The 23,665-nt window shown below is 34.6% G+C and overlaps 1 protein-coding gene across 1 annotated transcript in view; it reads left to right on the top strand.

Moving 5' to 3' along the window:
- CEP170 (centrosomal protein 170) overlaps positions 1-23,665 on the top strand; it is a gene marked incomplete at its 5' end in the record, with an annotated part of 73,235 nt that overhangs the window by 10,285 nt on the left and 39,285 nt on the right. Inside the window, 7 exons of the mRNA XM_084261979.1 lie at positions 910-990; positions 1,586-1,642; positions 1,755-1,917; positions 3,965-4,099; positions 12,189-12,665; positions 15,246-15,410; positions 15,579-15,892. Coding sequence (XP_084118105.1) covers positions 910-990; positions 1,586-1,642; positions 1,755-1,917; positions 3,965-4,099; positions 12,189-12,665; positions 15,246-15,410; positions 15,579-15,892 — 1,392 coding nt within the window. The remainder of the gene's footprint in view (positions 1-909; positions 991-1,585; positions 1,643-1,754; positions 1,918-3,964; positions 4,100-12,188; positions 12,666-15,245; positions 15,411-15,578; positions 15,893-23,665) is intronic.

The raw sequence follows: 23,665 nt of genomic DNA, 5'->3' as shown, positions 1-23,665 counted from the left end.
ACCCAACTACTCTATCCCAGCCAAAACTGGGACATCATCGTATGCATCTCAGGTGTTACTTTGAAATTTATACCAGCATTTTTCTGCATATTCCTCAATTCTTTTCACTATTCAAGGTCCACATTAAAACTAAATTGGAACGATTGGTAATCTGTACTTCCTCTAACAGTCAGCTGATATGGCAGATGCAGTTGGGCAAACTTTTGGGTATGTAAATTGATATCTAAATCACTGAAGGATGTCTGATTCTTCAGCTATGATTTCAACAGCGATTACAGGGAGGAGAGGATTACTTACTGTACAGTAACTGAATTTTCAAAAGTTATTGTCAAGCTAGTTGTTATAATAAATGCTATTTCTGCTTACAAATCTTGTTATACTTACTTTTTCAAGTTTCAGAGTATATTGAATTCTATATCGCTGCTATTTGGAGTTACTTGGATGCACTAACATGGTCCCTTTTTCCTGTAAGTCCTTTGACAACACTTAGAAATGATAAGCTACCTCAGAACTCTCACATCCACTGCTAGATACTGTACAGATGTGATAAATCAATTCTGATTTATCTGATTTCTGATTGCATTTGAAAAAGCAAACTACAAGAAGAATGAGTGGACGTGCAAAGTTGAGGGAATGTTAATCAACAATTCAGTAAATACTGCTAAACTCCTAAGAAACATCAAGCCCAATGTGATGTCAGAAGCCTTGTTATTGACTGATGTTTAGCCTTTCTTTTGAAATATTTTGTGAAGCAGGGGGCAATTTCAGCTTGTAGTTTAATTCCCTGGTGGCTCACCAGTACAAACTTTGCAGTGCTGAAAACTTTCTTACAAAATTAGTGAAGAAATTTGAAATTTTATTATTTTAGAGTTTAACACTATCTCTTTCTGTCCTCATTTATTTCTGTAGACATTTGTGAATGATGTGAGGATTCCAGAACAGACATACATCACTCTGAAGTTAGAAGATAAGCTGAGATTTGGATATGATATCCTTGTCAAAAATGCGCAGTGCCCCAACACACTTTTCCTGCTGAAAGTATGATTGTTCCAAATGAAGGCTTCTCATACTCTGAGAAGTGACTTGAAATACTTACTTCTCTCATTAATGCAAAAATGCCTCTATTAGGGAAAATGGGGAGGGGGCAGGGGGGTTAGAATACTGTACCTTGGTTAGAATTATTGATAAAGTACATGTTATTGTTTCTCACTGCAAGAAACCTCAACTTCCAGTTACTGTTTAAAACCTAATGTGTAACTTGTGTGTTACCTTTCTTGGAGGTAGATACACAAATATTTGTATCATATGAGACTGTATGCCACTAGAAAAGATTACAAATAATTACTTAGCAAACAACCAAATAATAAAAAAAAATTCAATATTAAGGCATTTACTCAACGTTCTATGTACAAATAGCAAAGAATTGTGCATTTGCTTTCATAAGTATGATTGTACACACTAGTCCTAATAGTGACTTACCTGTAGAACAGGTGTCACTATTCCAGTGGCAGAACTGTCACTTTTCTGTAAAATCTGTTTGTGAATTGAGAAATCTTGCCAGTATTTTCCTTAGCATTTCCTACATACCAATCTCTTTACTGTCGTTCGGGGAGAGATGAGAGTCCCTGAAGAAGCACTTAAGGTAACAACATGCAGTTCCTAGATGACGTTCTGTCATTGTTTAGTTACTGGAAACAGGGGTTTTTTTTCACTGTTTGAGGGTGTTTTTGTTCTCTCCATTTAATGTCATGTAGCATGAAAAATTCACAAGCCAACTCCAGTTATCCCAAAAATCTTCAGAGGCTGAAGGACCGAAGCAAACCAACTCCAAAAGCTCCGAGTCCAAGGTAACAGACTCACCAGCTGAAGTGCACCACAAAACTACAGAAGCACTGAAATCTGAGGAGAAATCAATGGGTAAGCAAATACAATGTGCAGCAGAAGTGCACAGACTTGTAAAGGGTATTTTTTTTCTTTGGTAGGATGCTTGTGCAATTATCTAGATAGTAAAAACTCTACATATATGAAATTCTAAGCATAGTTTAAATCCAATTTAATAACTTTCTGCCTTTTTTTTTAATTGCAGTGTCCACTTGTTAAGAAAGCTTATAAAGGGGCATTTAATCAATATTTATCAGATTTTTGCATTTCTCTTTCCCAAAATCACAAACTTTCAGCATTTGCTACAGGAAATCTGCTATTTTTTCCAGTTTAACTAAAAAGTTTTGTGCAGGAACAGTTTGATACTTTTTTAATATCTTCGTTGTCATGTATGCACTTTCTCTTTATTATTTTTTTAAACATTTTTGGGGTTGGTTTGTTCTGTAGGGAATAGCATTCATTGTTAGATGCTTCAGGATAGAACCCAAATGTTCTGCTGTGGTTTAAAAAATTGTAGAAACTGTAGCTTCAGTCTTGTTTCTACACGATCTTTTGTATTAATGTAATGTGCCATGGTGGATGTCTTCAGTGCAAGCCTTGTTAGAGTTATTGTTCATCTTACAGTAACTTGCTGTGTTACCTGTTACTACAGGAGAAAATCACAAGAATGAGAAAGGAATCAGGTATTACCGCTTCCTTAATACGGAGCTGACTACATCTGACTTCTTAGGACAAGGCTGTACACTTTTATTTAGTTTTAAACTACTCTTTTAGAAGACCCATTTAAAAGAGTTCTGTTTCCCACATATAGGATTCTGTGGTATTAATAAACTGCTTTTTTTTGACTGATCTAGCGTCTTATTTGGGGTACATAAATCTTGTCCAGTACTTCAGTGTTCCTATTCAGTGTAGCTTTTCAGCATGGGTCCTCTTCAATTTTCATAAAGTGGCACAGCGGGTTTTTTTAATCTTCATCTTACCTTTTTTCTCTTTAGTCATACAAAAGTAACAGTCAGAGTTAATTATAGGGATCTATATTTAAGTGCAACTCTCAAAATCTCTTTGGGTTTTGATTCTCGCTGTTGCTGTATATTTGCATAGCTGTTTACTATTGCTAATTCAGTGCACAAGTATCAGCCATCTAGTTTTTGAAAACAATTCAGTGTTTACTAAAGTGTAATGCTGTTTAAAAAAAGAAGTACTTATTATCTTCAAATCATACTGAAACTTTTGGCATGACTATGAGATTATATATCATCTTTGGAGAGACAGTGAATAAAAAATTTAGTAAAAGTATTGAAAATCATGTTATTTTATATGAAGATTGTATCTTCAGAACATCTGTATGATACTAGAATGCCTACATCTCAGTAGGGTGAAGTATTCACTAAGAGATCAGATGAAACCTAATTATTCAATTTATCATCAGTTAGAAATCTCAATTGTATCAGTGTGTTATTTCTTAGTTAACCTTGTTTAAATGGGGTTTTAATTGTGTATACAAGTTATATGAGGAATAGCATTTTTAATTGTACTTTAATTTAACTATTGCCTTTACAAAAAAATTTTTAAATGGTTATGCTCAGTAATGTTTTATACAAGGTAACTTTCAGCTCTCTAATAGCTGTCGGCAGTTAGGAACCTTGGCAGCATTGCAAAATTTGATCAGTTTTTCATGCAGTGAGTTCAGATTTCATTGAAAGGTCAATGTGGGTAAAAGTGAGAATCTTCTCCCAGAAATAGCTGCAGATAGCCTTTAGGAATGTACTGCTATGCTGATGACTTCAAACTGAAAGCAGAAAATAATGTTTACAGGTATATTAGGGTAACAATAAGAGAAGTCAGCTGCCCTTGCATGAGTGTTTGTGCCAGAAGTTTTAATCAGGTCATTAGTAAGTTTTTATTTTTAGAACCCAGATCAGTTATCCAGCCTGAGTTTGCTTTGTCTTTTGGCAAATGGATGCAACCAATTCACTTCAGCTTCCGGGAGAAACAATCCAAGCCATTGACTCTCTTTGTGTTATTTCAACCTAGATATCACAACTAAACAGAAAATTTCCTCTGCTTTTGGCACATGTTATAGATCTTTCTGCCATGCCTCGTGGAACACCTTTGTATGGGCAGCCAGCCTGGTGGGGTGATGATGAAGCTGATGAAAAAGGTGGTTGTAAGCCAAATAGCAAGCATGAAGAAAAAATGCATGAGACGGGGGCTTCAGGCAAGTCTGTTATCTTATTTTTGTAGGGTTTTGCTCTTAAGTAAAGTACATGTATTCTTAAGTAGAGAACTAAATAGGTGTTAATGTTTGAAAGTTTCCTAGACAGTTTGCATGGATGAAAGCCTGTTAATATTAAGTTAGCTTAAAAAAATTCTGAAAGATGCTATGCATTTTCAGAGACCAGTTTCACTTATGTCTTCTATTATATAACATAATTTATTTTCAGTAAATACAGAAAATAATGTTACCTGAACCAGTGTGTCTTATCAATGTAATTCCTATCTGCCATTTTACATGCTTGAAATTAGAGATTGGATAGGGATATTTTTTTATCAAAATTTCTGAAAAAAAATGGTGCTATATTATTTCTGTATTTGGCTTTTAGCTATTAAGGTGATCTGTGCTAAGATTCTCTCCTGTAATTCCGTAATGCCACATTAGTGAAAATTACATTTCATAGTTCTTGCATTAAAGATTTATGTAGCCTCAAGTTGAACTGGTGATGTTTATTTCCCTGTAATACCGATTTTTTTTAAATAATTTTTTTTAGTTAGCTTGGCTATACACAGTATGTATTGCCAAAACTTAAATCTCAGTGTCTATAATTAGGCTTCTAAATCTGTCATCAGACATATAAATAAAGTGACAGAATAATCTTAAAGCTTACTCAAGTTAGGACAAAATTCAGCTATGTTTCTTTACCTGTTTAGACATGTATATAGGGCCCAACAGTTTCAAGTTTGCAATTTTTAAAGGTACTTTAACTGAGGTGGGAATTTCTCATTTCTTGTAATAGTAATTACTTTGGTTATTGTGAGTCTTTTTCTTTGGGAATTGGAGTAAACTCTAAAAACATGTCAAATCAAACTAAATTAGCACTTCGGCGTAATCATGTCAGTGTTTTTGGAGTGAATGTTTTGCCATAGCCTTTAATGACCTTTTTCATATTAATCTAAATTTGTCATGACTTAGACAGTAAAGTAAGTCCCTTAAGATAATAAGTTTCTTAGTAATAAGAAACAGTGTGAAAACGTATTATTGGTGACAGTTTTTGTGCAACTTTAACAGCGCTGTTGGATATAAAAGAACCACATCATAATGCAGTGCGTTATAGAACACCTTCTTATTTGTTTGAGATTTTTGGTGAAAAGGTTTCCCACCGTATGCAGCATGAGTCGCATATGCTATTGGGTGCACCTATGGAGGCTTTTTAAGTACAGGTTTAATATCCTGCATTAGTAATCTGTAAGTCTACAGTTCAAATCTTGTCTAGAAATGTGTTCTTCTAACACCTTTAAACATTTGTAAGGAATACAGATTTTGTTTGTAAAGGCAACAATAATGAGAGGCAACGACCATTACTGTTCCACTTCCACTTTTCTCAACACAAAGGAAAAGCACATATGTGGTCAGTGACAAAGAAAAAGAACCAAGTCCTTGCCTTCAAGTCATGCCATCGATAGACTTGCTAGACACATGATTCTCCTTGCTTTCTGGATTACAGGAAGCATTAGCTATTAGCTGTGAAACCTCTGCCTCTCACTGTATATGCCAAGACACAGGTGGTAAAGCCTCTAGTACCTGTGCTTTTATTGCTTAAATGCCAATATCAGAAGTAAACTAATACAATAAAAAAACAATTCAGTAGCCTTTTTATATTCCTATATATCTATCTACATTGTTTTAATTTTAAAAACATGCATGTGATTTACTCACATTAAATATTAAGAAGTCATATCCTGAAGTCTATGGTTTTGGTACCATGCCATTAAAAAGACAAGACAATATTCCAGCTCTTATTTTATAGCATGCCTATCCTTAGTTTTTCATAATTTTAAATTGCCTTTTCAGAAGCAGTTTTGCATCAAATGATTTACATGCTCACGCATTTATTTTACCAAGATATCTTTCAGAAAGCAATCAGTGCGTCTCTTAGTTTCCAAGCTAAAAAAACCTAAGACTCCAACTTTCTCGCAAACTAATCAAGAAGTTTCAGTGGTAGACAAAAGTAAGTTTGTTCTAGACAGAACTTCAGTGGTGGGTTTATTTTTGACATGCTTTGCCCTAGTGAAGGCAAATATATATAAATAGAGGAAATATATTTTCTACAGTGTTCAACTGATATTTGTTAATTTTCTCTCTATATGTGCCTCTTTGGTAAATACTTTTTTTAAAAATGTACAACATATGTTAGATATCCCTTTTGTTTATGTTTTTGTTGTGTAAACATATATTTATCTCCTACAGTTTGAATTCCTCGCAAGTAATGTGTAGGTATAGCTTCTGTTGCCTCAAACTGAAAAAATAAGAAATCTTCAAGAATGGAAATCAGTTTGAGTAAGCACACACTAAACAAAAACTTATGTGAAATGTTATAGGAAGACATTGCTGGGAAAAAGCCAGAATCTGACACTTTTGCAAAACAATCTCATTTGTGAGGATATGGAACTAAAATTCTTTGTGTAGACAAGTGATTTATTTATCTTGATCAATTAATCTCTGAGAAAGCGTTAGTCGTATGTTCTAATTGTTGTTTGAGTGTTGTAGATGTTTTCTGTGGTGTTGGCAGAGAGTCTGAGAAGATTGGATAATTCCAATCATGTGGACACATTTCCTCAATCTCAGAACATTAATCATGTCTGTGTAGAAGTGTGCAAAAACCCCATCCTGAATGTTTTCATACAGTTACAAAATAAAGACAACTATAGGCCCTTTGGCCTATAGTTGCATTCCATGGAAACACTAACTTGTTGAAAAGTAACTTTGCATGTATTTTCTTCATGCGCTTGGGTTTCATAATGTAGGTTAAGGTAATGATTGGAAATCAATATAAAGAAATGCTTAAAGGAAATTGGAAACTTCATAAGACTGTCACATTTGGAATTTTTTTAAAAATAAAAATGAAGATTCATTTAATAATAAACATTCAAGATTGTTACAGTTATTCTTTCATGGGCTAAATTGTATTAACTATTTAAAATACCAATTTGGAACACGCTTCTTAATATAAACTACCTAAAAATAAGTGTGTTACAGGTGAATTCTCATACATAAATTCTTGAACTTTTTGTTCATTAATTCGACTTGATAAAGCCTGATATTATTTTAAGAAATTAATTCTGTGAAGAATCTGCTTCATGCTTTAATGCTTTGGTACATGATTATTCAGTGAATAGAAAAGAAGGCATGAATTATAACAGATGGGGCAAGGTTTAATGAGGAGATTGAAATGGGAGATTTGTTTCTGCTAAGCCAACTATAGACAATTAGTCTTTACAGTCTCAAGTTAATGAGATTATTTCAGTGTTACTGTCTTTCTATCGCAAGGGAAACTCACTAATGGAAATTATTTGCTAACAGACCAGAATAGCCTGGAAAACTTTGGAAAGAAAAAAATGTTTCTGGTTTGTTTTGGGTTTGTTTGTTTTTGTTTTTTTCAGACGTGCATGGTGCTCTAATTAAATGATACATAGATCTGCTGGTCTGTATTAAAATGAGCAGTTGCATATACACCTATGTATGGGTGACTTTATGCGGCAGCTGCTCAATTTACATGTTACTGGCAAGTTTATAGGGTATGTAATTACTATTGCAGTGTGTTAGGCTCTTGTTTCCTGGAAAAGCAATAGCTGCATTCTCTGCTGATCTTAATAGTAGTTGTAGAATTTTAGATCATTAATACCTTAAACAGAATTCTAAGAAAATATGGAAGTCAATTTTTAAACAGGCTTTAAGAATCTGAAGTATTTTTTTTTCCTTTTGGCATGAAGGATTTTTTTAATACCAGCACTCCATAACAATATAGCAGACTAAATGTCCCTTACTTTTAAGAAAGTGTCATTTTAAGGTAAAGCAGACTGACTGTTATTTTAGAAATTTGGCTTTTTTTTACCAGTGATTAAACATGTGTGTATTAACATTAAAGTTCCTAGAAGTTTGTTCTAGAATTTTGTGGAGGTTTTGCCTGGAATATGTACAAGTGCTGCAGGAAATGTGCATGGTATGTCACACAGAGCTTACAGAACTTTTTAGAGCCATCACAGCAATGTATTTAAGATTAGTTTTGCATTTTTTTCACTTTAACTCCTTTAAAGCATGCAGATACAAGATTTATTATGAATGGAAGGGATTTCTATACAATACTAAATATTTTTATTTGGAGCAGTTTGATATTATGACAAGATTAAAAGACAAAGATCTTATTTAATACTTGATGACCCATGACACATGTTTTTTGCAATCTTGTCTTTAAATAACAAATGAAAAATATGCTTCAGCCATAGCAAAAAAAGAACCTAAGAGGTAAGTGGAAATTAAAAAGTGGTAATACGGAGAGAATGAGAGAAGAAAAAAGAAAATTCCCTTACGTGTTTGAAAGCACTAACTTTGACTTCTGTTCATTAAACATACATTGCACAATACTAAAAACAAAGCTAACATAAGCAAAATATTTTGGGAGTATTGCGTAAGTGTGATATTTTGGTTGCTTCTTACACCTTCTGCAAGAATTTTGCTCCAGATTTAAAGATGTATATTTTTTCAAGAAGTGCTTTTTAAATTCCAGATAATTTTATCCTACAAGTTTTATTCTTAAAACTAGATGTTTAAGGTAGAAAATAAAAGGCTATTTCTAAAACACCTGAAGACTGTGTGGAATATTTTCGGAGGTTTCCTTCTATTTTTGCAGATGATTATGTATTCGTGTATACAGGCAATATCTTGCATATCTGGTGGATTGTGTTGAATATTGCTGAACACCTGTGACATTTATTGTCCAGGTTGGCAAGTAAACTTTAAAGATTCTGACTATTTTTATGTGTGAGCCTCATGAGATAAAACTTAAAAAAAAAAAGTGTCATCAATTCCATACAAAGCATATGTTGCTTTTCTGATGACCGTCTCTTGAGAATATTCTAGTAAAGGATCTCTCTGAATCTCCATTTGTTTAAGCTTTTGATCTCCAAAATATAACATTTTCCCTCCCAGCCTTTCCTAGACTCCTTATTTCATTGATAGTCTCCCTACACCTGTGTAGCGGCTACAGTTATTGCTTCTTACTTGCCTTGCTGAAACTGTTGCACAGTTGTCTTTCCTAGCACTAGACCTGTGTAGAATGAGAGCTGCCTCTCTACAGATACCCTGGTTCTTTTTCTGCCCCTTTCCTTTTGGTCTTGCCAGTTCAGAAATCTCGAGAGTTCCTAAGGAGACTGCAGTTCATAACACGTCTGTCCCCTCCTTTTCCCAAAATACACTTTGTTCCACACAATTGCCCTTTTTGCTCTACTGATACTATGCTTGTTATGTTTAAAAGTTGTAGAGCTGTGGTGATCATTGTCTTCAGTATTTGCTTGAGGTTTTTCTCTTAAAGATGCCTGTTCAGTGTATAATTTCCTCCATTCCAGCAAATGACTTTTGTAACAGGATATCAAAGGTAAGGCTGTTCTATGGATCACTCTTTGTAATCTTTAGAAAGCTGTAGTAAGGACTTGCATTGAGCATTTGTGAGAAACATTTGGAAGGGTGGCTCAGATCAGGATCTATATTAATTTCTTTCTCCTCATTGTTTTCAGTTCTTTAATTCATTGTGATACAAAAATGCAAGGACTTCAGGATGAAAATTGGATTTTTAAGTAATTAATTTTAAATGTGTATTTCAAATATTTTTGTTACATAATTTCTAAAATTTTTTTCTAGTTTAGAGGCATTTACAATTTAGTTGTAGTTCAGATTCTCACTTGATTAAGTTCATTCTGTCATAATTTGGATTTCAGCAAAATTATAAAATCTGTTGAATCAAAAATATTAGAATCACATACTGTGCATATTATTATAGTATTAAAAATTGATTTTAAATCTTAAATATGGTGCAGGTAAGTTTCACAGAATAAACTTTTTTTTTATGAAGCTGTCCATGAGTGCTGAGAAGCCAGTGCTATAGATCCTAAGCCTACCATACATCTCATGCAGTTTGGCTTACAGCTTTCAAAAGATTGTGATGAACCAGTTATTTCATATTTGCTGAAAACTACTGTTTATTTTATGGCCAGTAGACTGCTCTTGCCTGGCCCAAAAGTAGAATTAATTCCCGACACATACTGCATTAGCCAGTTATCATTCGAAGGAGCATTGAATACAATATCTTGCTTAATTGTTGGTTGCAGGAATTGCATGGAATTGTAGGCTTGAAACTCTTCTGATTAGAGCCTTAGGGAAGAAATAGAGCTCCCTATGAACAGGCTCCCTGGTGGATTACTCTCCCGTTCAATGACAGTGGTGCATACTGTAAGGATCCTGGCTGTAGATTCCATCCTACCAGAGCTTGATCCGTTCCAGCTTGAAACAAGCAGAGAAGGACAGTAGTTTACCTAAAGTATTGTACTTAGTTTCTGTACCATTTCTGTCTAAACTTTGAAGCTGGTTTAGTGACCTTTGCGTCAGTAAAATAGATGTATTCTACATGGTTTGTCTGCTGAGGTAAGTGTTTTCAGGAGGGGGACTGAAAAGCATTGAGTAGCGAGTCGCTGCGGTAGTGCCCACCGAGATGAGGCAGCTGACAGTGCAGTGAAAAGCATTAGCTACAGTATTGTGGGAATGCAACAGCACAATACAGAGAATGTCGGAGTTCTGAACCTCCTGTGTTTGAAACATCTACTTTTAGATAAAACAGTTGTTACCTGCATCAGAGTTATTTTATCCTGTTGGTATCCAAGCACGGCAATAATAAATAATGTGTACTATTTTTGTTATCGCTTTATTTTTCTAACTTTTCCAGCTAATGTTGTCCCTTAATTCTATTTCCCTTTGTCAAATCACCATTCTTTTTTCGTTCTTTTTAAATTTTCATTGTTTTCCTAAAACTCCACAAGTAGCATGCGTTTGTGAATAACAGCATTGGCGCATTGTGCCATCGTGCATCCTTTACCCCTTAAACTCCTGACTCCAGTATGAAGGTTCCTATTGCTACATCATTGCATAATAGTTTTATGTACAAATGTTAGCTCTCTTAGCTGATAATGTGTGGCTATTTTTAGCACCATAAATCTGTTAATTATATTCTTATTTTATTGCTTGGCAACCTAAAATGATTTCTTAAACATCTTAATGTGGTTCATGATCAATCACATAGGAACTATTCGGAGCTCTTTTGCTGGAATGTAGCTTGCCATTGCTGCTAACATCTCAAGCATCTGTTACTTGCAGCACTTCTCTATACCAGATATTTTGGCTAGCTTACCAATTTGTGAAATGCAACCAGAAGGTTTGTTTTCTTAAAGGCACATTGGTATCTTTGCTGCAATCACAAGAAACTTTAACCTTCATTCAGGCTATACAGTTGGACTTTCAATTACTAACCAGTGCTTTTTCCACACTCTGCTTTCTTTACCCAGTAAGAGTATGGTTTGGTAGCGTTCTGCATGCTTCCAGATATCATTGCTTTTGCTGTTTCTACAGGTTATGGAAACAAGTAAAATAAGAGCAGATGACAGTAGATGGAGGTCAATTATTTGGTCTTATCTTTAGTAGAAACTTAAAGTGTTTGAATTCCAAAACATGTTCCAATGCTTTTCATTGTTAAACTTTTCATGCGTTTAGATGTGAAATGTTTTTCCATAGAATTTTACCAAAGAAAGTCATACCAGCTATCTACTGCAGGAGACAAAAGCCAGATCATTAGCACTGGTTTTGGGGCCACCTTGATTCAATGTTTTTCCAGTAGATTGGAATTGCAGTAATGATCATCTCAACTGTTTCGCTAATGTGATTTACGTGTTTTCCATGTGCTAATAACCCATCTGACCTTTGCATCATCTAAAAATTTTTTGGACTGCAAATTTCCTTTGACAAATTTTAAGTGAGCTTTTTGCAACTTCACAGTCCTTACAGCCAAAGCTCATGCAGGCCTTTCAGTAATACATTTTATATGTAATTCTGGAATTATTTTTCCAGAACTAGGTTGCTCAACCTTCTCTGCAATCTTACTGTTTATTCCAGAAATTACTCAAGTGGCCTTTACAGGAGTTCGGAAACTTCTTGAAGAACCTGAAGTCCCCAAGTATCGTGAAATCTATTTTTTTATTTTTCTTAATAGGATGCAGCACAGATGCCAAGCAAGCTGAGGAGCAATCTGCCGCTGCAAGTGAAGAACTTTATCCTTTCTGTAGGGAGCCAAGTTATTTTGAAATCCCTACAAAAGAATTCCAGCAACCTTCACAGGTAGAAGAGAGCGCTATTCATGAAATTCCAACAAAAGACACTCAAAGTGCCCATGCAGCAGGGGCAGGGCATGCTTCCTTTACCATTGAATTTGATGATACTACTCCCGGAAAAGTAACAATCAAAGATCACGTCACAAAATTCACATCGGAACAGCGTCACAAGTCAAAAAAGCCTTCTTCCTCCAATGGTCAGGACCTGCCCGGGCTTCAAACGGTGATGATGGCTGCAGAAAGCAAAGTAGCAGATTGGCTAGCACAGAACAATCCTCCTAGAATGATATGGGAGCCAACAGAGGAGGATTCCAAAAGTATTAAGAGTGACGTTCCAGTATACTTGAAGAGGCTGAAAGGTAACGTGAATCATTCCAGCTATGCTTATTTCTGAAAGCAACGATTCCTCACCAGCATCCAGTGAGTGGATCCCTGAGCCCTTGTGGAGTTCAGTTGAAGTCACAAATTCAAGGATCTGAGCTCGGAAATTTTATTCACAGTATTAAGTCTTTAAAGGAGGGTACAAACCCAAATCCTAGGGTAGAAACCCAAATCCTAAATCTTCTTACAATAGGTATACTAATTGGACATATTCTACTTCAGCTGTAAACATTAAATATTTAAAACATTAAACTTGAACGGGAAAAGAAAAAAAAAACCCCTTAATTGAATTTTATGGTTCACTTTTTCCCATGCATGACTTAAAGCTAATGTGCTTTTTAGAATTGAAGCTCTGAAGTTCAAGTTACACTTTTATCAACTCTTTCAGTAGCGTATGTTCTGTGAATATTCATGTGCTCTGAGAAAATCGTTCATGGCAAAGAATGCAACCTACAGTTATTCTGCCTAAATTGATCATGTATGGTGGAGTTGGTTTTGACTCTGAAATGGACAAAGAGCTTCGATTTTTACACTAAGCTTGCAGAATATTGTATTTGTAAGAATGCTGTTCTTGAATGGAGTTCCAGGTGATGATACGTGTTTGTTTATTACAGACAGTGACACTTCAAATAACATTCAGTCATATATAAGTGTAGAAAGTGTGCTTTCTTTGGATGCCATATAGCAGCATAGAAAATAAAGTAGTTTTGATGGTCGGATAAAAGATTCCTGTGACATTCAAACTTTCAGAATGAAAACTTCTTCTGAACTTTTTCAAGTCTCCTATTCCTATTTTTAATTCCAGCAGATTTACTCTGCAAATGCCATTTTTCTTGATTCTGTAACATTATAATGCCTGGCAATTAAACCAGCTGGGACCAGTGTGCTTTGTCTTAATCCTTTTTACATCTGACTCTTTGAAATTAAGCTAAAAATTAAAATTTTGAAAGAAGAATTATATCAATGTGCTAGCATTAAGATGTTAATATAATTTTTCTTCTAGAGTGTATCACCAAACATTCTTTGGTCTTCATGACACTGTATTATATTCATGAAGATTCTTTAAAGTATTAGCCATGTCACTTTAATTAATAGGAAAGGCTATGTTTGCAGTGTCTTAGCCTTTTCATGGCACAAACTCCTCAAGGTTTGATAATTTTTTTATCTGAGATGTAAGTTATGGGATGCATATGTCTGCAATAAATATCTGAATTTTGTAATCTTATATGATCTGTTTGTATTCTCGCTTATTTGTATTTTTTCAAACCATAATGGTAGAGAATATCCCCAGCTGCTTTGAAACTTTGGTTTTACTATTTTTCTGAAAAATATTTTTTTTTCTCCTCAGCTCTTTCTTACAATATGCTGTACTGAAGTCACACTGCTGAAATTGTTACACGCCTTTCACTGTGGTGTTCATATTTATTGTTATTATTCAGACGTATATGAACCATCATATCATTTTCTTAGGCACTATACAAATAAGTAGCAGAGGACTGTAAGCTGGGACTTGAGCTGGGTGTTCAGTGCTGTTAGCATGCTAAGTATGGTTTCCCAGTAAATGATTGCTGTTTAACTGAATAGTAGCTGCATATTCTGACAATGTAAGCAAGAAAACGTTAAAAAAGCTGTCCTCTTGAGAACAGGAAAAAAAAGGTGTACATTTTGTGTAGACATGAATAAGTCCTGATCCAAAAGAGTTCAAAGAAAGTCAAACTGTTCCTTCCCAGGAAATGAGATAGAACTTAAAAGTTTAGACTTTTTCATTGTACATGAAGTTGTTCTGTGTTATATGTGACTTAATATGCATGGGTATCCAGCCTTCCATGCATTTTCAGATGTCATTATGAAGTATATTTTATAGGTGCATACATGATTTATTAAATACATAATCTCAAAGTAGCTTGTGGAGTGAATGAGTAATAACAGTCATTTTACCTGCATACATCAGATGCTGAAGGAGTGAATAATGAAAAAACTCATTGTACTTTTTCAAATTAGTACTAAATTAGTATTAAATTTTCCAATTTTCAGTAGACATTTGTCATATAAACTGTTGTACGTGTGTGAGGAATCCAACAATACGAGCTGTGGCTCTTGATGGGTATTTTCAGCTCCTAGAAGGATTACTTCAGGGTTGCTTTTTTTAATATTATTTCTCTTTTGACCCTGCCTAGAACATTTCAGTAGTCATTTGTAAGAAATATAATTAATTAAATAGGGAAACATACTTTAGTACAGATGGTAAAATACTGCCTTTTGTAAGTCATGGATAAGTATTCACAGGTGAGAATTTTAGTGAAAAGGGTAATTCCAATGCACTGCTGATACTGATCAGCTTACAAAGTGTTTCATTGTTGGAGTCATGGAGAGTTAAATGAATCACCGGGAGCTGTACAAAATTTGCAGAGCCAGATACTGAAAGCTCTTGGAGTCTAAATAGAAAACCAATTCATAATTCTTCCTTTCTTAGTCTGCCAGTTTGTTTCATTTGTGTTGACGTGGGGTTTTTGCTTGTTTGTTTAATTTTGCTATATATTTTTTTGCTTTGCTTGTAGGGAATAAGCATGATGATGGTACACAAAGTGATTCAGAAAATGCTGGTGCACACCGGCATTACAGTAAGAGGGCAGCACTTGAAGAACACTTGCGGCACCATCATACAGAGCTGAAAAAGTCACACCAGAAAGTCCATTCCACTGAAAAGCAGCAAGAGCAAGCCAGTTTGAGTCAGACTGCCTTTATGATTGAGTTTTTTGATGAAGACCATCCTCGAAAGAGACGTTCTTACTCTTTTTCTCAGAATGTAGGAGCCCTGTGTCCAGATTCTCCATCTCCAACACCTCCCGTGCGAGCTGAAAGAGTGAAACCTACATCAGGAGAGAAAGCAGTCCCTTCATCTGTGCAAGCTAGCTCATTGCATCACAGAGCAGTACATGGTGTTCATGCAAAACTTCTAAAACAAAAATCAGAAGAACCCTCTGCTACATTACCTGTCTTACAAACTGCATTGTTAAGGAGTTCAGGAAGTCTTGGCCATAGGCCTAGTCAGAACCAGGAGATAGACAAAAGGTTGAAAAGCCAACATATTTCTGCTGCTACTGAAAAGGACAATGAGGATGACCAGAGTGACAAAGGTACTTACACTATCGAGTTGGAAAATCCCAATTCTGAAGAAATGGAAGCCCGTAAAATGATTGACAAGGTGAGAAACATAAAATGTATACTGATGTTAAAGTGGTATGTGATGTGTGGGCAACCACACATCTGAAGTCTACCACTTCAGTTCTGCTTATTAAAGCTGCTGCAATAATACAAGTTTTTAAGGTAGCTTATCATGATGAAATATGGAATGTCATAAAAGTAATAGCAGGCATTTGGCTGAAAGTTATTTCTGTTTGATAATGCTGTTCATGTTAGTAGTCTTAATGTGTTTTCAAAAGATTTAAGGACTGTAAGAATACTAGGCATTAGAATTCAATGGGTATTTTTATGTCCCTGGGGAATACTGACCTGTTCCTCAAACCCTATAGTCTTTGTAGTTTTCATTACGTAAATTGTTTCCATGTAAATGATCATATAGAAAGATACTGTAAATGTGTAAGAAAGCAAAGCTTTCATTTCCCCAGAATGTCATTTTCATGGTTTGAATATAATATTAGGCTTAGGAATCTTACGATGACCAAGTAACTTCTTCTTCTCGGTAACAATGTAAATAACAATCCAAATCATATTTGCAATTAAATACTGCAAAATTACAGTTAAGTAACTGCATATGACTCTTTGGATCAAGCAGAAAGATAGGAGTAGGAGAAGCTATGTTTAATCATTTGACTTAACAGACTCTTGATGGAATCTTTTTATTGCTGTATTTTCTAAACAATTTGTTGTGATAGAATGCTGGCAACCAAATCTAGACAATGTTTTATCCAATTTAACAGGAAATTCATTGCTTACTTGTTACAGAATTATCTAAGGATTGATTTTATACAGCTCAATGTTTTTCAGAGATGAACAACTACATTGATACATTTAGAGTGAATTTTGTGATTTTGTAGAAAAAGACTGGTATAGTGGGGAAATTTAAAATCTATTACAGATGGGTTTATTTTATAAAAGGTGTTTATGGAGCATTTGGGTGAAGGAATTTAAAATAAAGATAATTGCCCTTAAAAAAACATAAAAGTAATGATTCCACCTCTTATGGATTCTGAAAAGGAGACTTCTGACTTCTTTGAGTCAGTATTCAGAGAACTTCTGAGAACTAAAAGCATTCCAAAGACAGCAAGTGAATATTAAAGAATAACACTGCTTTGACTTATCGACTGTAAATAGGTACATTTAATTTTTAAGTTACAAATCTTCAATTATTGCCTCAGAAAAATTGTAAGTCCTCTTTTTGCTAAGTGTAGCTGTGAAACAAGATTTATTTGGAAACCACAAAGAATAATGGGAATAGACCATTTATGTACTTTAAAGATCACAGTATTAACATTCTTATAATAACCCTTGAGGATATGAGGGTTTTCTTTGAAACAAATCTGTTATAGGAGAGATTCAGGAACAGGAGGTGAATATAAGCAATAGGGATGTTAGCAAAATACTTGTTGCTGTTCTTAGTGTTGCATAAAATGCTTTTGCATATCATAAATACTTCTTACTGCTAACGTTAAAAGTGTCACCACTAGAAATTAAAGATTCCCTTGGAAGTAAAGCAGAGATTTTTTTTCTTTGAGGTCTTCTGTATCTTTTTCCTTAGTACCTGTACTGAAGAATTATGAACAGTATATATTACACCCAGTTCAAAGAGCCCTGTGGCACACTTCTTATTTGATTTGGTAAGATGAAAGAAGTATGATACTATTTTTATGAAGTGCAAAAAAACAGCCAGTGAAGAAAATCAAAACCAGATGCAAGCCAAAATTTTTTCCTCCAGCTGAGATCAGCTTTGCTTCCCTGCTATTTTAAATTGCTAATGCTGAGTTCTGTTACTTTGCTGAAGGTAGCTAAGTGAGGAATAAGATGAGGGCTTTTGTTAGCCTGTTGCCTGCTGTGCTGCTTTATCGAAGAGCAGTATTGGTATACATTTTGTCTGTAATTCCGATATAACCTCTCTTTCTTTGTTGGCAAGTCCATCCTTTTTCTGAGCAGCTGCAGTGCCTGCTCAATTGAATATCATCTGAGATTGTCTGCTGGGCTAAAAGAGTAACTGAAATTCAAGAGTTGCATTTGCTTGAATTCGAGTGGAAATGCACTACGAATACCAGGGATAACTTTCTAAAATAGTTGCACAAATAATGCAGGCTTGTCAGTAACAATTTACTTCAGAATAGTGCCAAGTTCTATGTCTGGTTTACCTGAAGAATTTCCTATGGGATCAATACTCCTGGTTCGGGTATTTTTCTCCCTTTTACGTGAAGAAAGAGTGAGAATGGCCAAAATATCCAAGGATTACTTTCAGTGTGACTCATTCACTTCAGAAGCGTAAACCTTAGCTTTCCTCCTTTAAGCAGACTAATCTTTTTTTTTGGAAAAGCATGTAAGAGCAAACCACTAATGCCAGAGTGGCATTACCTTGTCAAAAATCAAGGCATGATGAATAATGCTTCTATGAGTTAAGAATTCAGAGGAGGTATTCAGGAAATTAAAGTTATAATTCTCAGAAAAATGGAAAAAAAGTTCTATATAACTTATAAAAAAGGCGAGAAGGACCTTAATGTTGAGCTATGTATGTTCTTTCCTTCAAAAGTGAAATTTTTGCTTAGTGTAGCCTTTTACTAAAAATTCTAGGAAATAGCCTGAGGGACAAGAGTAACTTATGTGATATGATTTAAAGATCCAAAAAGGATGCTGTCCTGGTTATCCCACATGTAAATTTCATTTGGATTGCCAAGGATCCTTTTTTTTGTTTGCTACTCTTTCAGTCTCTAAGAAAGTGTTATCTCTAGAATAGAAAAAGAGTAGAATGACAAACAACATAGCCTTTTTTATTGATGATTTTAATGCAAGGCTTTTGAAAAGAGAATGTGAGAAAAACATAATCAGAAAGAAAGACGAAGACATTTTTTAAGTAACAGAGAAAAGCTTTTTAGTGAGATCTTTTTCCCTATGAGAGAAGTGGGTATAATCATTTATCTGCAGTGTAGACTCTCTTGGAGTGGATGTCTGTCACGTACCTCCAATGAAAGATTCCAAAAGCATGGAGGCTTGTGTCTTACACAACTTTCAATACCATTTGCTGAGCTAATGGAGTAAAAATTAGACAAGATACCAAGATTGGGTATAGTAATCAAGAAAAAAAAAAAATGTAAATCCCCTCAGAATTGGAAAAGAAAATTTATTGAATTGTTTGCAAATTTGCAAGATTAAGATAAAATAGATTTGATTTTAGGACAAAGAAATAAAGTACTTCATAAAAATAGTAAGCAAATAGTTGTAAATGGGAACAGATGCAAGACCTATACATGCCTGCAGCCCCCCCAAAGATTGTTCTGTTTCATCTTCTATGCTTAGATCAGTCATGGTAGAAACTGATGTAATTACCTAGTATTTCAGGAACACTAATTGTTTATTCTGTGTTGTTAATTGAATTTTATTTATAAATCTTTACTACATTGGCAGAGGAAGTAAATATCACTGTGTTGTAGCCAGCTTTGGACAGGTTACTTGTGTTTAGAATTGGTGTGTCACGTCTCTTAAAATCAAACATTTTAGAGAATAAAAAAAAATAAAAAAAATTAAATAATCAATAAATAAACCCATCAGATTTTCTAGACATTAGGAGAAATCTCCAGCTGTGTTATTAAGCAGAGACAAAGAAACAGTCATCATAAGATTTCAAAGTTATTTCTATTTTAAAATAAAAGACATACATGTATATGTTAGGACCAACATCAAAACATGAAGCTATCAGAGAAGGAAAAAGGGTATGCCCTAGGGGTCTTTCTATTTGTTTTTACTTAATTGAATTTAATGTTACATTTCTGAATGGAAAGAGTTGTCAGAGTTCCCATTGTAGAGAGAGTGGTTATAATTTGCATACTGTTGCAATCTTCAGCTGTTACCACTGTAACTGCCTTTCTCTCCTTAGTCAATCAACTGGTCAGAATTGTCATCACAAAATTCATGCTTACACAGTGTCATTTCACAAATGACACAAAACCATTTATACAAACTTCATCTTGATTATTGTAATTTTCTGGGAAACACATGTCCTAGGATTTTTGACTCGTTTTAATTTTTAGTAGATTGCTATTATTGCTATTTCTTTCAAATTCTCTGGGTTTTTTTTGATATATAGAGACTGAGTACTGATAGTATTAGTGATGTAGAAATATGTTGTGCATTTCCCTCTCCTGACATTAGTTCACTTGCTTGCATTATTACTCACAGAATCACAGAATCACAAGGTTGGAAAAGACCTTTAAGATCATTGAGTCCAATCGTTCCCGTCCTATGCTAAACCATATCTCTAAGTACCTGATCTACCCTTTTTTTAAACACAGCCAGGGAAGGTGACTCAGCCCCCTCCCTGGGCAGCCTGTCCCAGGCCCCAACAACTCTTTCAGTAAAAAATTTTTTTCTAATATCTAATCTGAACCTGCCCTGGCACAGCTTCTTCCCATTTCCCCTTGTCCTGTCTCCCATCACTTGGGTGAAGAGACCATCACCCACCTCTCTACAACCTCCTTTCATGTAGTTATAGATAGGTGGTGATAAGGTCTCCCCTAAGCCTCCTCTTCTCCAGACTAGATGTCAGCAGTTTTCATATGGTCCTTTGTCATCCTTAGTTTACAAAATATTAATTCTAAGCAAAATCAGTGCCATTACTCAAAAACTCATATTTTTTTCACTTGTTGTCTGCAATATTGACATAAGGTTGTGTCTTAATGTTCTTTACAAATTGAGAACACATGAGAAATAGCTTCCTAAAAGACCTTTAATTAGCCAACGGTATTTCTGCATCCAGGTGTTCAAATTCCTGGAGAGGTATGAATTTATTAGTAAGCAAACAGATTCAGAAAATAAATACACTGATAATGTGAAAGTATGATTGAATAATAGAATGCTGTCTCTTTTGTTATATTGTAGAGCTCTTCTTAAAATTAGCATTGAGAGCAATTTCATCCATTTGTAAAGAACAAAGGCTGCTCTGACATACTACAAAAGCCACCTTGAACATACCAGGTGTATAGTATTCTCTACTACTCAGCTTCAGAAAGTCACAACTCTTTTTAGCAGAACAGTATTATAATTGTTGCAGCTAATGACTAAGTACAAAACAAACCAAAATCAAGATCTGATTTAGAATATGCTTTCAGTATTACTTTTAACACATAAATGTTCTTTTCACACATTGTGTTTTTCCTTTACATTCAGCCGTTCTGCCCTGTAGATGTTCAATCCGTTCTTCTGTTAACACATACAATTGCTCTGTTCTGTGCTGAGTTGTAAATTTTCTCTGGTTTATCTTTTTAAATAATCAGATTGGTTCTGTTAGAAGGAGGTTTTCTTAGCAGTCTTCCTAGGCTACATAAAAGGTAAGTCCGTCAGGGGATTCAAAATTATCTTTCTGCAGTTCATCTTCCTTTTGGTTGATATAAAAAGACTGCAAATTGTCAGGTTAATGAATCTCCTCTTTTCAAAATGCTACCAGTAATACATTTTAATAAATTAATATGCAATTAATTCTGGATGTGTTTAGAATATTAAATACTTTGAGGCTATTGCAATAAATAAAAAGCAAATCCATATGTGTGCAAAATCTTAGCAGGGAGTTCTTGGGGATTGTTTTTTGCTTTACATTAGGGTTGTTTAATTTCAGGTTTTTCTGAATGGGAATACTTTGGAGAATTTACTATAGCACAGTTTAACTCCCATGTGTAGGAAGGAAAGAAACAGAATCAAAGCTGCATATGTGTATTTCAATTTTCATCAGCCTAGCTAACAAGGAAATACAGAATGTTATAGCAGCATATATGCATATGGAAACAGGGTTTATTTCTCTGTTGACATAATCTTGAGAGAGATTATTTTTTCCTGTAACAATTTGGAATAACTAATAATTTTGGATGAAAAACTGTGTTTCTGGTCATATAGACACAGGGTTTCCATGTTCATTTTCTACATCTTTCTTTTCACAATGATATTTATATTTCAGTTTTGGTTTGACATTTTTAATATGTCTATGAATGGGAATTTATTTTGAAAAGCAATTATAATAAAATGGAATTTCCTCCCGCTTTTTGCTGCTGGGGTATGTGTGTTCATACCCTGTTATGTTATTGGCCAGTGTGTTCTTCAAGAACTGTACTTTTAAATTATTTTTTCTTTTGTTTTAAGTGTCCATAAAGTTTGCTTGTCTTCTCAGCTGGAAACTTTAAAGTCTTATCAGTAATTTTGCAGGTAGCATGAGACATTGTATTAAGCATAAAATAACTGCTAAATGAAGAATTGTAGACTGACAAGTTTAAGATCAATGTTATGGCAAATATTTTGAAAGTTTAGTTGTGTGAAAAGTGTGGACCAGCTCACATGTTTTTCATCATTTGTAAATAGTGTGCAGTGCACAGCAGGGATTGATTTTAAAACTGGGATCAATATAGCAAATCAGAACATTTTTTTTAAGATCTGCAAGGTTTATCAGGAAATATATATTCTTTTACTAAAACTATATTCATTGAAAAACATGTATTTACAGTGAAAGCAGAGCAGGAAGGATGCAATGTTTCTCATAATGATACTTTACAGGTTGTTATAACTCCTCTTGTTATGGAGTTGACATACATGTTATGGAGCAAATTGGCAATTTTTTTGCAATATTATACCTGAAAAGAATCAACAGGCAACGAATAAATTAGAAGGAAAAAAATTATCTCAGCACGTTTCAATGACTGTTTAGGGACCCAAGACAGATATATCTATTTGTAGAAAATTACTTTCATGTCATCTGTCTTTACACACCCTCTTGTTTTAATTGCTTTTATTATCGCTTCAGAAGTTTCTTCTAAAAAGAATGCTTTTAAGTCTCACCGTGTCTTGGTTGCAGAACAACCGTGTTGTATGAATACAATACTGAAAAAGTGGTAGAACGTTCGAAGCCTATCAAATCACCTGAAGATATAGATTTTGTAAAGAGTTCAGAGGACGTTTGTAATGTTCTTTCTTTTGAGAGTAGAAGTCTTATAGCCTCCAAACTTGTTTCCTTTTGATTTTGGAATTCTAAAGAAAAACTAATTCGGTAGGAAACAGGTACAAAATATGTAAGTACATAAATACATAACTGGCATCTGGCAAGAGGGAATTATTAGACTTAGAACGTTGATACTTTAAATTTGCTTATGTAGCTTTTTTTATACCAAAGCACCTTGCATCTGACTGTCTTCAATATATAGTTAAAATTGACATAAACAGCTTCTGTGAAAATCCATGGCTATTCATGAGATGTGTCCTGCACAGAACACAGTCTGTTCTCCCGGGATGGCTAGGATAACTGCCAAGAACAAGCAAAAACTATTAAAACCAAACTTCTCAGAAGCACCGTGGTTAAACACATGCCGTAGTAAAACAGAGAGTGATGCTTAAGCATTGTACATTGGCTTGTTATGCTTTCTCAAAGGTAAGAAGAAAAAGTTTACCTTTTGTCTTTTCTATCTGATCCATAACTGACTTTTCACAACCAATTTCCTGCATGTTATGAATGTTTGGGCTACCTTCTTTGGAAGAATTATGAGGAGCTCAGTTTGAACACCAAGTGCGGCGTTGCCAACATGATCTGCAATATGGATCTGAAGCCTCTTCCATTTCCCTGCTCTTTGGAATCCTCTCTTCCCATCAATCAAGCATCCTCTGAGTGTGGTTTATTTACACCTCTTGCTTAGTACATCCAAACTGTGTGCAAATCCTACTTGTGTTTCCAAATTCATGTCTCTTCCCTCTGTATTTTTTTTCTCTCTTGCTGATCTGACTGTATCAGTTT

Source organism: Gallinula chloropus, assembly GCF_964237585.1.
Source record: "Gallinula chloropus genome assembly, chromosome: 3".
Classification (NCBI taxonomy): Eukaryota; Metazoa; Chordata; class Aves; order Gruiformes; family Rallidae; genus Gallinula; species Gallinula chloropus.
Note: the sequence above shows the minus strand (reverse complement) of the source record. Positions and strands in the feature narration are given on the sequence as shown.